The sequence below is a fragment of the Schistocerca americana genome, chromosome 1 (assembly GCF_021461395.2).
Source record: "Schistocerca americana isolate TAMUIC-IGC-003095 chromosome 1, iqSchAmer2.1, whole genome shotgun sequence".
NCBI classification, from domain to species: domain Eukaryota; kingdom Metazoa; phylum Arthropoda; class Insecta; order Orthoptera; family Acrididae; genus Schistocerca; species Schistocerca americana.
In genome coordinates this window covers 654,630,336-654,648,014 of record NC_060119.1, presented here as the reverse complement: position 1 = coordinate 654,648,014, position 17,679 = coordinate 654,630,336, and the positions used below count along the sequence as shown (strand labels likewise).

The window sequence follows — 17,679 nt, the reverse complement described above, 5'->3', positions numbered from 1 at the left end:
GACTGGCATATTGTGATGAACCAGTTGCCCGGCCACCATTGACCAGACGTTTTCAATTGGTGAGAGATCTGGAGAATGTGCTGGCGAGGGCAGCAGTCGAACATTTTCTGTATCCAGAAAGACCCGTACAGGACCTGCAAAATAACCAATATTGTAGATGTCCCTGTCCAGCTAGAAGTCGTTGGGGAAGGAACAATTGTTCTATTGATCGAAGATGAACTAAATGTCTAGGGCGGCCGTGTGCTTTGAACGAAATGGGTAATGATGCATTATCCTGCTGAAATGTTGGGTTTCGCAGGGATCGAATGAAGGGTAGAGCCACGGGTCGTAACGCATCTCAAATGTAACGTCCACTGTTCAAAGTGCCGTCAATGCGAACAAGAGGTGACCAAGATGTGTAACCAATGGCACCCCATACCATCATGCTGGGTGATATGCCAGTATGGCGATGAGAAATACACACTTCCAATGTGCGTTCACCGTGATGTCACCAAATGTGGGTGCGACCATCATGATGCTGTAAACAGAACCTGGATTCATCCGAAAAAATGACGTTTTGCCATTCGTGTACCCAGGTTCGTCATTGAGTACACCATTGCAGGCACTCCTGTCTGTGATGCAGCGTCAAGGGTAACGGCAGCCATGGCCTCCGAGCTGATAGTCCATGCTGCTGCAAACATCGTCGAACTGTTGGTGCAGATGGTTGTTGTCTTGCAAACTTCCCCATCTGTTGACTCAGGGATCGAGATGTGGCTGCACGATCCGTTACAGCCATGCGGATAAGGTGCCTGTCATCTCGACTGCTAGTGATACAAGGCCCTTGGGATCCAGCACGGCGTTCCGTATTACCCTCCTGAACCAACCTATTCCATATTGTGCTAACAGTCATTGGATCTCGACCAACGCGAACAGCAATGTCGCGATACGATAAACCGCAATCGCGATAGGCTACAATCCGACCTTTTTCAAAGTCGGAAACGTGATGGTACGCATTTCTCTTCCTTACACGAGGCATCACAACGATGTTTCACCAGGCAATGCCGGTCAACTGCTGTTTGTGTATGAGAAATCGGTTGGAGACTTTCCTCATGTCAGCACGTTGTAGGTGTCACCACCGGCGCCAACCTTGTGTGAATGCTCTGAAAAGCTAATCATTTGCATATCACAGCATCTTCTTCCTGTCGGTTAAATTTCACGTCTGTAGCACGTCATCTTCGTGGTATAGCAAATTTAATAGCCAGTAGTGTATTTGCCCATGACAATGAGAAAAAATTCTTTAAACGTGCCATTCTAAGCATGAAAAAACACACAAGTAGTGCAGTATTTCAGCATTTAAATAACAAATGATGGCTACAGACTTTCAAAAACATTGATTATGATGTATTAGATTGAGTCAAATGTTCCTATTTCCCAGACAGTTATCAGTTACAGTTACATCAGCAGTTTATATTAGATAATAAACAAGTCCCTGACAAGTCTTTTGATGCCTGTTGTGTACATATATCACAAATAAAGTGTGAAAATACAAGGGGATCCCATATATACACTCCTGGAAATTGAAATAAGAACACCGTGAATTCATTGTCCCAGGAAGGGGAAACTTTATTGACACATTCCTGGGGTCAGATACATCACATGATCACACTGACAGAACCACATGCACATAGACACAGGCAACAGAGCATGCACAATGTCGGCACTAGTACAGTGTATATCCACCTTTCGCAGCAATGCAGGCTGCTATTCTCCCATGGAGATGATCGTAGAGATGCTGGATGTAGTCCTGTGGAACGGCTTGCCATGCCATTTCCACCTGGCGCCTCAGTTGGACCAGCGTTCGTGCTGGACGTGCAGACCGCGTGAGACGACGCTTCATCCAGTCCCAAACATGCTCAATGGGGGACAGATCCGGAGATCTTGCTGGCCAGGGTAGTTGACTTACACCTTCTAGAGCACGTTGGGTGGCACGGGATACATGCGGACGTGCATTGTCCTGTTGGAACAGCAAGTTCCCTTGCCGGTCTAGGAATGGTAGAACGATGGGTTCGATGACGGTTTGGATGTACCGTGCACTATTCAGTGTCCCCTCGACGATCACCAGTGGTGTACGGCCAGTGTAGGAGATCGCTCCCCACACCATGATGCCGGGTGTTGGCCCTGTGTGCCTCGGTCGTATGCAGTCCTGATTGTGGCGCTCACCTGCACGGCGCCAAACACGCATACGACCATCATTGGCACCAATGCAGAAGCGACTCTCATCGCTGAAGACGACACGTCTCCATTCGTCCCTCCATTTACGCCTGTCGCTACACCACTGGAGGCGGGCTGCACGATGTTGGGGCGTGAGCGGAAGACGGCCTAACGGTGTGCGGGACCGTAGCCCAGCTTCATGGAGACGATTGCGAATGGTCCTCGCCGATACCCCAGGAGCAACAGTGTCCCTAATTTGCTGGGAAGTGGCGGTGCGGTCCCCTACGGCACTGCGTAGGATCCTACGGTCTTGGCGTGCATCCGTGCGTCGCTGCGGTCCGGTCCCAGGTCGACGGGCACGTGCACCTTCCGCCGACCACTGGCGACAACATCGATGTACTGTGGAGACCTCACGCCCCACGTGTTGAGCAATTCGGCGGTACGTCCACCCGGCCTCCCGCATGCCCACTATACGCCCTCGCTCAAAGTCCGTCAACTGCACATACGGTTCACGTCCACGCTGTCGCGGCATGCTACCAGTGTTAAAGACTGCGATGGAGCTCCGTATGCCACGGCAAACTGGCTGACACTGACGGCGGCGGTGCACAAATGCTGCGCAGCTAGCGCCATTCGACGGCCAACACCGCGGTTCCTGGTGTGTCCGCTGTGCCGTGCGTGTGATCATTGCTTGTACAGCCCTCTCGCAGTGTCCGGAGCAAGTATGGTGGGTCTGACACACCGGTGTCAATGTGTTCCTTTTTCCATTTCCAGGAGTGTAATTTTTGCAGCTTAAAATGTTATTTCCCACATTTTACATCATTTTTTGAAGTCCCTTCAAAAGTGTAAAAGCAGGGTTTCACTGTAATTTGGAAGCACACATAGCACATATTGTTTGCATAAAAGCATGTAGTAGGATTAATATGATAATGGAAGGTTCAGGGAGAATTTAATAATTTAGAAGTAGAGGAAACAAATCGCAGAATAATACGCACTGAATAGTCAACAGGCATATCTGTCTGTAGAGCTACATTGTACCAACTGAAATGCACAATGCTGGGATTGCAGTTATGAAGGTTGACTGTGATGAAAGTTTGTGTCGGTTGTGTGGGTAGATGGAAAAGGAGGAAGGGAGAGTTAGGTAAAGTTGGGGAGAAGGAGGTAACAGCTTGGAGGGAAGCAGCAGGTGTACAGGATAGGATGTAGGAGGAAGGTGGCAGGGATAGGAATATGACACGTGGTCACCGGCACTGGTGAGTTGATGCAGCATGTGGTAATGATGATGTAGAGGAGTGGACAGACAGTGGCTGGAACGAAAGAGGAAGGAGAGACTGTGGGAAAGGTGACGTGAGTGCAGAATGACTAAAGTTAGGGTTATGGTGCAGGGTGAGTGCAGAGGTGGTGTGTGAGACAAGGGCTAGTGGAGATTGAGACCAGGAGGATTACGGGAATGAAGTATGTGTTTAAGAACAAATCAGATTTACACAGTTTAGAATCACTGATGTTTCGGGGAAGGATCCAGAAGGCATGGGTCAGAAAGAAACCATTGAAATTGAGCATGTTGTGCTCAGCAGCATTTTCGCCATTGGTTGGTCAGTTCTTCTCTCAGCCATAGCAAGATGGTGACCATTCATACTGATGGACATCCAATTGATAGATTTTGCCCACATAAAATGCTGTGCAGAAATTGCATCAGAACTAGTGTTTGATATAGTGGCATTAACGGGTGCCTCTCCTTCTGCCTCTGATGGGATAAGGATAAGCCTGTGACAGGACTAGAACAGTATGTACTGGGTGGGTGAATTGGACAGGCCTTGCACACGAATATTCCGCAGAAATAAGACTCCTTATGGCAAGGGGTTGGGAGTGAGTGGGCCACACTGGATATTGTGTAGATTGAGCGGGTGGCAGAATACCACTTTAGGAAGGGTGGTAAGAGTATAGGGTAGGCCATCATTACTGGCCATGATGATAAATAGCGAAGTGAGCTGGTTAATGGGGCTGGTGTGGAGATTAGGGGTGTTCGGAGATAGGGCACAGGAAATCTGTGTGTGGGCTAAGGACTTAAGACTTCCGGAACAATGGACAGTTCAGTCCATAGGTGGCCAGACTATATTGAAGTGATTTTTTGCTGTGGTGGGGGTGATAGCTATCAAAATACAGGTATTGTTGCTTATTAGCTTGATATGTACAGAAGGTGTGGATGAAACCATCAGATAGATGGAAATCAATGTCCAACTAGGTAGCACATTGGGCTGAGGAGGACCAGGTGAATTAAATGGGAGAGAAAATGTTGAGGCTGTGGAGGAATGAGGTTAGGATTTCTTGGCACTGGGCCCACATCATGAAGATATCGTCAATGAACTTGAACCATATAAGGGATTTGGGGTTTTGGGAGACAAAGTTTCCTCCAGAGAGCCCCTAAACAAGTTGGTACAGGAGAGTGCCATGTGGGTGTCCTTGGCCATGTGGTGGATTTAAGAGAAATGCTACAAACGTTCCACAGAACAGCGACTCTCAGCTCTTGTTTTACAGGAGTCAGACATGTGTGCCAAACTGCAGAGATGAATTCTAGATCTGAGCACCAGAAACGAGATTCTCATGTGCAGTTGAAGGCCACTCCAAGAGAGGGCATAAGAAGTGAGAGAATCGGAAAAGAATCTGACATCTATTCTGTAAAAATAAAAGTTAACAGATATTGAAATAAATGGTTCAAATGTGACAAAAATGGTGGAAAATTGTATTTATTTATACTTAACAAATAAAAGATAATTGAAATAGTCCATACAACCCACATATTTGTATTTAATAAAAAAATATATATAATAATTACTATTACCTCAAGGCAGAGAAGTGGACATCAGACACTGGAGGTGGCAAAAGAGGCAGTGTATTGTTTAAGAATGAAGTGGACAAATAAAAGATAATTGAAATAGTCCATACAACCCACATATTTGTATTTAATAAAAAAATATATATAATAATTACTATTACCTCAAGGCAGAGAAGTGGACATCAGACACTGGAGGTGGCAAAAGAGGCAGTGTATTGTTTAAGAATGAAGTGGACAAAAGCATGATAATTCCAGATGTTAGTGATGGTGCTCTGGCAACATCTGTTTTACACATTAGCAATGGCTGAATCAGTAAAGTTCTTGGCTAACAACCTGATTTTATTCTCAGAGTTCAGTGATGACTGCATTTCCTGTTAAATCAGTAATGTGCTTAGCAAACTACCTGATTTTATTCACAGAATTCCATGATGACTGCATTTCCTGCTACCTACAGTTTACAATCACAAATTGTAGAATGTTTGTGTAATAGGTGCTCTACGTCAGTTGGTAATTCTGGGAAGTTCTAGCATTTGCAGCGAAGGAGAATTTGAACATGCTGAAATACCTTCCTAGTTTAAGTTAGGGGGCATTGTTTTGACATTATTATGAAAAGGATGACTTGCTGCTTACCCTGTAGTGGATATGTTGACTCACAGATAGGCACAACAAAAAGACTGTCAAACATGTAAAAAATTACAGTCTCTGGCTGTTGAATCCAGACCTATCCACGATATTGTCATGATTCTACCCTGGATTTTCTATTGCTTGGAAGTACTGTTTTGGAACATTGAATACATAAATTCTTTTGAAAGCTGGAAAATGGAAAGAATTGCAATTAATTCTATAGAAGAACCATATACTGATTTTAACATTGCGGGAAACTAGGGTCTTGGAGGAGAATGTAGTTGATACACAATGTTGCAGAATATATAAAGGGAAACTAGCAGTTACAAAAAAGAAAGTACTGATTTTTGGATCATCATTTTATGTCAACAAAAAAATCATTTATAGTATAGTAGCTTTAAAGTCAGTCAGAAAGGATGTCCATGTTCACAATGAAGAGCAAGAATAAGAGATTGATCTTATGAAATTTGAAGCACCCATAAATGGAGATAACAGAAGAAATCTGCACAAAGTGAATCAATTTTGGGATCTCTTATAATTTGAAATCTCCAACATACATTAAAATACTTATCAGCAATTTCAGTGTGCAAGGGGAGGAAAAGAAATTTAAGAATAATGAAACAGAAAATTCAGCAGACTTGAGAAGAAAATACAAAAATGGTGGAATACTTATCTGTATGTGTAAAATATTCAACTTTAAACTTATGTCCATAAATTTACACAATCTACTAAGAAAATCCAAAACTTGAGTGTACCCAATTCTAGGAGAATTTCAGCTGGATCACATAATCGTGTCAAAAAGGAATATCAAGGATAGAAATTTAATTCAGATCATTCTTTCTAAGGTTCAAATTTAATTGTTGTTGTTGTTGTTGTTGTTATCTTCTTCAGACCAGAAGCTGGTTTGATGCAGTCCTCCATGCTACTCTATCATGTGCAAGCTTCTTCATCTCCAAGTAACTATTGCAACCTGCAGCCTTCTGAATCTGTTTAGTGTTTGAATCCTTTGGTCTCCCTCTACGATTTCTACCCTCCATGCTTCCCTCCAATACTAAACTGATGGTCCCTTGATGCCTCAGAATGTGTCCTACCAGCAGGTCCCTTCTTCTAGTCAAGTTGTGCCACAATTTTCTCTGCTCCCCAATTCTGTTCAGTACCTCCTCATTAGTTACATGATCTACCCATCCAATTTTCAGCATTCATCTGTAGCACCACATTTCAAAAGTTCCTATTTTCTTCTTGTCTGAACTATTTATTGTCCATGTTTCACTTCCATACATGGCTACACTCCATACAAATATTTTCAGAAAAGACTTCCTGACACTTACATCTATACTTGATGTTAAGAAATTTCTCTTCTTCAGAAACTCTTTCCTTGTCATAGCCAGTCTACATTTTATGTCCTCCATACTTCAACCATCATCAGTCATTTTGCTCCCCAAATAGCAAAACTCATCTATTACTTTAAGTGTCTCATTTCCGAATCTAATTCCCTCAGCATTACCCAATGTAATTCGACTATATTCTATTATCCTCATCTTCCTCTTGTTGATGTTCATCTTGCATCTTCCTTTCAAGACACTGTCAATTCCGTTCAACTACTCTTCCAGGTCCTTTGCTGCCTCTGACAGAATTACAATGTTGTCGGCAAACCTCAAAGTTTTTATTTTTTCTCCATGGATTTTAATTCCTACTCCAAATTTTTCCTTTGTTTCCTTTACTGATTGCTCAATATAGAGATTGAATAACATCGGGGATAGGCTACAACCCTCTCTCACTGCCTTCCCAACCACTGCTTCCCTTTCATGCCCCTCTACTATTATAACTGCCATCTGGTTTCTGTACAAATTGTAAATAGCCTTTTGCTCCCTGTATTTGACCCCTGTCACCTTCAGAATTTTAAAGAGAGTATTCCGGTCAACATTGTCAAAAGCTTTCTCTAAGCCTACAAATGCTAGAAACGTAGGTTTGCCATTCCTTAATCTTTCTTCTAAGATAAGTTGTAGGGTCAGTATTGCCTCATGTGTTTCAGCATTTCTATGGAATCCAAACATCTTGCTCATCAGATGGTAGAATTTTGTCAGGGCTGGCTCTCCCAAGGCTATCAGTAGTTCTAATGGAATGATGTCTACTCCTGGATCCTTGTTTCAACTTAGATCTTTTAGTGCTCTGTCAAACTCTTCATGCAGTATCATATCTCCCATTTCATCTTCATCTACATTCTCTTCCATTTCTATAATATTGTCCTCAAGAACATCGCCCTTGTATAGACCCTCTATATACTCCTTCCACCTTTCTGCTTTCCCTTCTTTGAATAAAACTGGTTTTCCATCTGAGCTCTTGATGTTCATACAAGTGGTTCTCTTTTCTCCAAAGGTCTTTTTAATTTTCCTGTAGGCAGTATCTATCTTACCCATAGCGATATGTACCTCTACATCCTTACATTTGTCCTCTAGCCATCCTTGCATAGCCATTTTGTACTTCCTGTCGATCTCATTTTGGAGACATTTGTATTCCTTTTTGCCTGCTTCATTTACTGCATTTTTATATTTTCTCCTTTCATCAATTAAATTCCGTATCTCTTCTGTTACCCAAGGACTTCTACTAGCCCTCGTCTTTTTACCTACTTGATTCTCTGCTGCCTTCACTATTTCATCTCTCAAAGATACTGTATTTCTTTCCCTTGTTCTTGTCAGTTGTTCCTAATTCTCTTTCTAAAACTCTCTATAACCTCTGGTTCTTTCAGTGTATCCTGGGCCTATCTCTGTAAATTCCCACCTTTTTGCAGTTTCTTCAGTTTTAATCTGCAGTTCATAACCAATAGATTGCGGTAAGAGTCCACATCTGCCCCCTTAAAATGTTTTACAATTTAAAACCTGGTTCCTAAATCTCTGTCTTACTATTATATAATCTGTCTGAAACTTTTTACCAAATTTAATTATTCCCATCTTTAATAAAGAAGACAACTGAGAAAGTTAAGAGATACATCAGTACAGCCAGTATTACAAAAGAAAATATAGAAATATTTAGAGAAGAAATTGAAACAACTAAAAGGTGAATGACATGAACTCCAACAACAAATTATTAATGTGGCAGAAAAGACATAATGATTGACCAAGAAGATAAAGAGGATATTGTGGAACAGGCATTGTGTGGAACCTCCAGAACAAAGGGCTCAAAACTGGAGATGTTAAAAAGAAGAGCAGCAGCAATATCAACACCTAGAACAATTGAAACAACAAATAAAAGAAACATAAAAAGTAATCCAAAAAATCAAAAGAACCTTTAAAATATCTCAGCTTATGGAAGTACAACAAAATTTCACCAAAAATAATACTAGAAATTTTTTCCAGGCTTTTAAGTGTGTGTTTAAAGCATATCAGTTAGTAAGCATTTCTTTCAAATGCGATACTGACAAAATTGTATAAATAACAAACAATATTGTGGAATAGTAATAAAAATTTTTGACAGGTGTTTAAACTGTCCAATTCCTACAGTTAAATCAGAGTTTTCAGTATTATAAGAAAATACTGAGAGAGATTTCCCGTCAACATTGCTATAAATTCATGAAATCATCAGAACACACAAAAATGAAAACAAAAGTGGGAGAGGCTCAATTGCCGCAGAATTATTCAAACTGTCAGAATCAAGAATTAGACGAGCTCTACATTTGTTTTTTGAAAACATTTGGAAAACAGAAAATATTCCAGACAAATGGAAAGTAGCAATAATTAACCCGCTACATAAGAAGCAATACATACAAAATTTCGAGAATTACAGAGGAGTATCACTTCTACCACTGATATACAAAATATCAAAAATTCGCCTCTACAGCAAATGAGTGAACATTTGGGTGCTTTCGAAAGGGAAGATTATGTATAGAACAGACTTTTTATCTAAAATCAATGTCCGCCCCAGTAGCTGAGTGGTCAGTACGACGGAATGTCATGCCAAGAGGCCCGGGTTCGATTCCCAGCTGGGTCGGAGATTTTCTCCGCTTGGGGACTGGATGTTGTGTTGTCCTAATCATCATCATCATCATCATCGTCGTCTCATCCCATCTCATCTCAGCTCCATCGACATGCAATTCGCCAAAGTGGCATCAACTTGAAAGACTTGCAACAGGCGAACTGTCTACCCAATGGGAGGCTCTAGCCACACGACATTTTATTTCGTCTAAAATCAATAATTTGCCACAGAATGTTAATGGGCAAACTTTTAACAATATAATTTATTTGTTTCAAGAAAGCATATGATTCTGTAGACAGAGAAATAATAGGTAAAATATTAAAGAATTCAGTGCCAAAGCAAATTCAGCAAATGTAATTCATGAAACTCAAACAAATATGATATCTTAAGTTAAATTTGTGAACAAAATAACTCAGGCATTTGAGTAGCAACTGATATTAGGGAAGGGCATGACTTATCACCTTTACTGTTTGTGTTTTAAAGAAGCTAGGAACCCACCTTGGCTTCGGAAGGGTAGCCCCAAGTGTAGTATCTACTTTTACTGGGTGGCTTGTTTGGCATAGCGGTAATTTTGTTTACAGGACACTGCATAGAGTTAAGATTAAAAATCATAGAACAACATTAGGTAACTGAATATCCTTGCTTTTATGGCATACTGCAGCACCTAAAGGCGTAAGGGGACTGTCCAGCACCAACCCGCTAACAATGCGAGTGATGCAGTGAAGGCCTCCACAGCCACTCACTCGTCGGTAGAAACAAACACCATGACAAGTATTTAAAAAATGCAACAAAGTACATAAACACAACTGAGTAAAATAGAGCAAGTTTGAAAATTGAAATATTTTTGAGATACTGTACAGCAGATTTGACTAGAAACATTTGAGATTGATGTAAGAGTTGGCAAAATGGGAAGAGCAAATGTTTCAACAAACAATGTGTACAACAAGAAAAGTATCTTCAGAAATCTCAGAACCTGGATCAAGGCATCTCTGATCCATATACAGGTTGCTTATTAATGGTTTTCAGGGACAACAAAAGTGTATTTTTCCATGTTTTCTTGATTATTGACTGAATGTAAAAATTTAAAGTGCTGTCAAAATCTTCTCATTAAGAGCTACAACCTAAGGTTAAATAAGACAAATTTTACAGTTAGTAACTTGGCGTTTGTCTCAAGGCAATGTAATTGATGGCGCACAAATGTCTAGACTTTATTCATCTAGTATTTGAGAGTAAAAAATGAAGAGGTATTGAGAAAAGTGGGAGAGAAAAGACAATTACTAAATGTAATAAAAAGAAGAAAAAGAAATTGGATTGGGCATATATTAAGAAAGAACGACGGACTGATAAAAACAGCTTTAGAAGGTTATGTAGAAGGGAAAAGGAAGCGAGGAAGAGAGAGATTCCAGATACTGGATGACATGATGGACGGTACAACATACAGCAAGCAATGGATCCCAGAAAATGGAGAGGCAAAGGACCTGCTAATATAGCCAGACAACTGATGATGATGATTTGAGAATGACAGCACCTAGTGACTTCTTCCAATAAAGTTTACACATAATTCCAAACATTTTTGAAACTGTTTCTTGCTGGCAAACCCCTTCCCCCCACTCACCCATCAACCCACCAACAAAATGATGAAAGGAAAAAAGTTTATTGAATTTTCACTGTTCATGCAGAATTTGGCTCGGTGTTTCAATTTATTATGTCTTCGCTGTTAATTCTATTTGTAACACAGTTTGCAGCCAGTATCCCCATATGACCACTGGAATGTACCTGCAGAACTATATCCTGGTATGACACTTAGTTCAGGAATTACAAAGTCATAAAAAATTAAGATTAGTGAAAAACTAGGTGTTGCTTAAAATGATGTGCAGTAAATCTTCATCAGGCATGACATTTAAATTTGTTACTTGTTTACTATCAACTCACTTTGCATACGGTATCTACATATACCACTAAATGTACCTGAAAAATTATATTGTTGTATGAAACATAGTTCAGGAGAACATTGAGATGCATGATAAAGTAGTTCTTGCTGAATGTTGTTGTTGTTGTTGTTGTTGTTGTCTTCAGTCCTGAGACTGGTTTGATGCAGCTCTCCATGCTACCCTACCCTGTGCAAGCTTCTCCCAGTACCTACTGCAACCTACATCCTTCTGAATCTGCTTAGTGTATTCATCTCTTGGTCTCCCTCTACTATTTTTACCCTCCAAGCTGCCCTCCAATGCTAAATTTGTGGTCCCTTGATGCCTCAGAACGTGTCCTATCAACCGGTCCCTTCTTCTTGTCAAGTTGTGTCACAAACTCCTCTTCTCCCCAATTCTATTCAATACCTCGTCATTAGTTATGTGATCTACCCATCTAATCTTCAGCATTCTTGCTTAATATGCAGTGCAAATTACCCAGTTTATATTCATCCAGTGTTTCATAATGAGAGCACTTAATGATTTCTATTGAACTTCAAGCATAACTTCAAAATTTTTCTCTCTTACATACGGGAAGCAAATATTTAACACATTAGCTCATTTGTCACCAGATGTTTGAAGCTGTTTTATACATGGCAGCTCAGCTCTTTAAACTGTCAGGGGTTTACTGGTACAAAACTAAAATGCTATGCCACAGTGAGAAGACAAGACTGTTTATATACCTGTGAAGACTTTATGGTGAACTGCAAGCTGGACAGAATAAAGTGCTTGAAAGATGGATTATTAGAAAACTGGGTTCAGTAGCAACAGGTGGTTAGAAAACGAGAAGGAATGAGAAGCTCTACAAAAATGTACAAAACATTCAGAACTTATGCAAAATGTTTCTTTGGACATCTCTATTGATTGAATGAGAACATGCTAACAAAACAAATATTTCTTATTTATGGAAAAAGAAGTCCACAGTAGCATGAGTTATAGAAATAAGAAAGGAGCTGGAAGGAAACAACATGAAAGACTGCTAAATAACAGAGGCAAATTATTCTGAATGGAATACTGAATTTTGTAGGCTTTTGTGGTGGAATAAATAAGAAATCAGGGATGACATGGACAGGAAAAAGGAGAAGACAACATGGGAACAAGATTGAATATGGAAAAATAAGGAAGAACTAAGAAGCAAAAGGAATTTAAGTTATGGGATCCGAGATGGTCACTTTGAAGAATTAAAAAATATGTGCTGCTTGCTGCGTAGTAATATCACCAAAAAATTAGTACTACTGAAGAAGAAACGGAAAAAGAAAAATGTTTTTTCAACACTACAAAATTGCCATTGATCTCAGTAAAAGTCTAGAATAGGGCCAGCTGCTTTCATTCGGGAATGTGGTCAGTGCTGGCCCTGAGGTATGATAGGAACAAAAGAAGGTGTGTCAGCTATTTGCGTTACACAGCAAATGAGAGAGCAGCGGTCAGATGAAGTGTTGCACAGTAATACATTAGGAAGAAAGGGTGAAACATTGCTGTAAATGATGGTTATAAATTTAATTACTTCTTGTTTGAGCTGCAGCTTTTTAAACTGTGCTAGTGTCTGCAAACAAAGGACAGCATCGCAACCTATGATATATTCAAAAAGGCAGAGAAATATTTCTCTTCTCTGTGTCGCTATGCAATCAATGTGCGCGAGCGCACTGAGTAAGTGGATCATTGTTTTTGTAGTTAAGTGATGTGAGAAGGATCAGTGTTTATTAATATATTGAATGTGCGGCTATGTTGTTAATAAACATTGATCCACCTACCATTCTCCATGATCTGATTAAAAAACATTGACCCACTTACTCGATATGCTCACATAGTTTGATTGCATAGTCATTTCATGACCATATTTGACATATTTTTGTGTTTCTGCGATTAATCCATGAGACATGCACCAATGGACAACACTGCCATACAGAACTAAATCACTTAAATTGGTCCACTTTGCAGCACTCGTGCCATAATCAGAAAATACTTCTCTCAAAACTCGCTAATACAAAAAAAAAAAAAAAAAAAAAAAAAGGCAATGGTTTCAATTTAGGCACTAAAAATATGGTGCCGCTCTTCTCGCTTCACATTGGTTATGTCAAAGAGTTATTCCATTGGGTGTGTGAGCTGACGCATTGCCAATTTATGAGCATTAGATAAATACCACTGTGACAGCTGCTGCCTCTGGAATTGACTTGAGCCATTGATTCTTTAGCCAATTACAGAACTGCTAGTACTATTGTTTGTACTGCTAGTTCTGTTACTATTACTATGCTTCTCTCATTTGTTTGTTTATCAGTTTCACAGTTTCCTTGCGGAACTAAGTCAGTTGAACTATAAAGCTTGTTTATTGCAACTGGATCTGTCCTGATAGTACCTAATCCAACAGCTAATGCTGTTCCTTGGAGACAAATCTGCTCATCAGCAGAGTTTATGCATGAAAATCAGTCCCCGATTCTCTGTACCATTACAGAACACACATTCCTGCAACCACTTGCTCTAACATGATTGAAAGTTTTCAAGAGTGTTTCCTTCTGCAGTCACTGACTTCAGTTATCTTTTCACCATCTAAACAGAATGTTGACTGTGGCGAATGGCAGCATCCTATGCAGTTGAATGTCTCATGCAGTCTTTTCTGATCTTCCGGGATACTGTGGGGGCGTTGTTATAAAATTGCTCCACACAGCTCATTCCTCAGATCTGTTGTTTTATTATTATTATTATTATTATGCGAAGAATCTGAACTTATTTCTCTTATTCTGTTTATAATGGCTCTGCAAAATCTTTATACTGTCTGTCTATAATATTTCATTCACTTTTCTTAAGTGACACACTTCTTGATCCACAGGTGCGCAATTACCATAAACAGTTCTATCGACCAGAGAACCTGACTTTAATCATTACTGGACAAGTGAAACCAGAAGATGTCTTCGAAGCTTTGGTCCCACTTGAGGAGAAAATTGTTTCTAAGGTTGGTATTGTGAAAAAAAGTTGTGACAAGCTAACTCTTGGGTAAATAGCACATTGGTAAAGCATGTCTTGAATATCACAATATAGTTGTAATTGCAAATTCTTGTAGAGATCATAAAACTATATATGCTTTTCAAACAGATAGTTTTCAGTTCTTTAAATTATTGCAGGGAAATAGGGCCCCCTTCACACGTCCGTGGCAGTCGCCAGTGCCTCCGCTGACTGAAAGCTTGGATTTGGAAGTACCATACCCATGCGATGAGGAGGATCATGGTATGGTCTACATCGCATGGCGGGGCCCCTCTGCAGTCAAGGAACTATATAGGTCTGTTGCAGCTTTAGAGAAATATTTAGCAGAAAACACATCAACAGCTGACAGTATTTGTAAAATACTGGCAATTTCTTGCTTCTGCAGTTGGTACCAGTTCTGCAGTACCAGCGGCAGTACTTTGTCCCTCCTTTCCAAACTTTGCAGTGTCTCTCCCATCATACCTTACTGGAGAAGGACTCCTGCAATAGTGGCATGGTTACGATCGAAAGGTTGTTTCCAAAGCGAATCTTTCTATTTTGCTGTTATGAAACATGCTGATAAATGTAGATTGTTTGTTGAATCAGTGGCTGGAAACAATCTTTAGTTTGTTGAGTAGCCACTCTCCACCCTACCATTTCTCCAGGGAATGCTAGTTCTGCCCAATGTGTCAGAGAACACCTTTGGAATAGAAAAGTATAGTAAGGGTACCTTTATTGTTTATACCTTAGAGGTGGGCTTTGAAAAGTGCCTAGGTAGATCATTTGGTCAGAACACATCTGTAAAAGACAAGGGTCTTGTTTCAAGTTCCCTTCTGCCACATAATTTTAATCTCTTGGGATGTTTCGCACTCAGACATTGTAGTAGTGTACATAAGTTCTCTGTATACTGACAGTTCATGATATAAATGAAGTTGTTCAGGTATTAAAATTTTAAAATTAAGGAACTATCTTAACCACAAACATAATTTATTTTTTCTTAAAATGTAACTGATTTCGATCTGTGTGAGATCATCTGTAGACCAGTTACTCTACGATGACTGTTGGAGACAGTGGCACGAAGCAGGAACTGCTATGGAAAATGTGAAGATCAGTGTATGTTTGTGGGGAAGAAGGATTAAAATACACTGCCTGCCTCCATTTTTACAAGCTTTTTTGGTTTCTCCTCATGCCAATAGATGAGTGTTACTGTTAGCTCTGATCTCTAATAAGTATGTCTGTGTTACAAATGTGTGGGGGAGCAGTGTACAGTGTGATGCAACTGAGACTGGCCACTGAAAATCCAGAATGAATGAATATATCAAGGTGCAGTATTTGCCAAGTTAGAGCAGACAATAGGAGAATTTTCCAAGGTTCACAAGTAATTTTTATTGTTTATAATCACAGAACTTTGGAAGAAGCTTCAAAGAAAACTTCGACAACATAGCATGTATGGGACTTGGTAAAATAGTATCAAGATAGCAGTGTCGCAAACCACTATCCTGCGATGAGGAGGAGAGGTTCCCATACATGCCTGTCCTATTATACCAAATGTAAGCAAGCACATAATTCGGGTGTAGTTTTTGTATTTATTATCACGGATGTCTTACCAAGCACTTAAAATGTTGACCTTGAGCACTGTTACACTAAAAAGGGATTCTGGAGAAACAATACTGCACGTTGACATTCATCTGGAGTAAACGGCACAGGCCCTTGTTAATAAAGCATTTCATGCCTTTGGGAGTCGTCAGTGTCTTCTAAAGGACCTTTAATTTTAAGTTTAGTCACTGTTAAGTTTGATGAATCTGCAGACTGTTCTGAGTTTCCTGAACAATGCTCAAGAGTGTCAGTCATGACATGTGGAATGGGAATGACATCTGTCATACAAATAACCTTATAGGTCGGGCAACCACAACTAAAAAAATCTGTGCATAATGTGGAGGACAATCAAATAATTTAAAATCAGAGATGGTAAAATAGTCTAATTAAAAGTGAGAGAAAGTCCAAATCTACACTAGCTATTTCTTGTGTTTTCACAGCCAGTTTCATACCCTGTGGAAGTACATCTTCAGGTCATATCTGCATAAAGAATACAGCTACATAAGTAAAAGCACTAGTAGTCAACATAACCTAACGAACAAACTTTGACAGTAAAGCATCGTACTCGCATGACTAATATTTCGTGTGCCATGAATTGCAAGGTACAAGTGCGTATAAAAACATGTCACTTGTTGCTAAAACCTTGAATGAAATGACAGATGGACATCCAATCTGAGCCATGCATGGTCACTAATACATCTCCAGAACTCAATCAAAAGATGAGCGCAGACAGCACGTGACAATCCACATATGATAGGATAAAACCTGTGAGCACAAAACATTGCAGAATGAACATAATGTAAATTAAAACACATGAAAGAGAAGATACCTCCCATCATCAGAAACCATGGTAGAAACAAAGAATTAAGACACCTAATCCTTGGGAGTCATTAATGTACTATTATATTTGTTTCTCCCGCAGATTTTGATGAGGGTAGGTATCTTCTCTTTTATACTCTACCACTGCTGTGACCAGTGTTTCTATTCACATTACATTCATTCTGCAATGTTTTGTGCTCATAAGTTTTATCCTATCATATGTGAATTGTCATGTACTGTCCAGGCTCATCTTTTGACTGAGTTTTGGAGATGTATGAGTGATCATGCATGGTTTGGATCGGATGCCCCTCTGCCATTTCATCTGCGATTTTACTGAGTAGTGACGTTTTGGCGCGCACTTTTACTTTGGAATTCATGGCACGTGAAATATTTGTTTTGTGAGTACATCACTTTACTGTCTACTTTGGTAGGTTATGTTGACTAATAGTGCTTTTACTTACATAGCTTTTTTCTGTAAACAGGTATGACCTGAAGATATACCTCCAGGGTATGAAACCAATTTTCATATAGTGGAAACACACACACACACAAAAAAAAAAAAAAACCCAGCTATTGCGGATTTGGACTTTCACTCAATTTTAATATAGATTACCTTACCATCTCTGATTTTAGATTGTTTAGTTGTCCTCACATTATGAACCCATCACATTGGTACCACACTGATTGCCTTGTGTCCAGTGGGATGTCTTCCAATAATTGCGGCATCAT

The 17,679-nt window shown here is 39.9% G+C and overlaps 1 protein-coding gene across 2 annotated transcripts in view; it reads left to right on the top strand.

The window, feature by feature from the left end:
- The window catches only part of LOC124608216 (uncharacterized protein C05D11.1-like), a 135,369-nt gene that overhangs the window by 46,732 nt on the left and 70,958 nt on the right, over positions 1-17,679 (top strand). For both annotated transcript variants that reach the window (XM_047139968.1, XM_047139969.1), the window contains 2 exons: positions 14,405-14,527; positions 14,697-14,851. In XM_047139968.1, the coding sequence (XP_046995924.1) occupies positions 14,405-14,527; positions 14,697-14,851 (278 nt within the window). The remainder of the gene's footprint in view (positions 1-14,404; positions 14,528-14,696; positions 14,852-17,679) is intronic.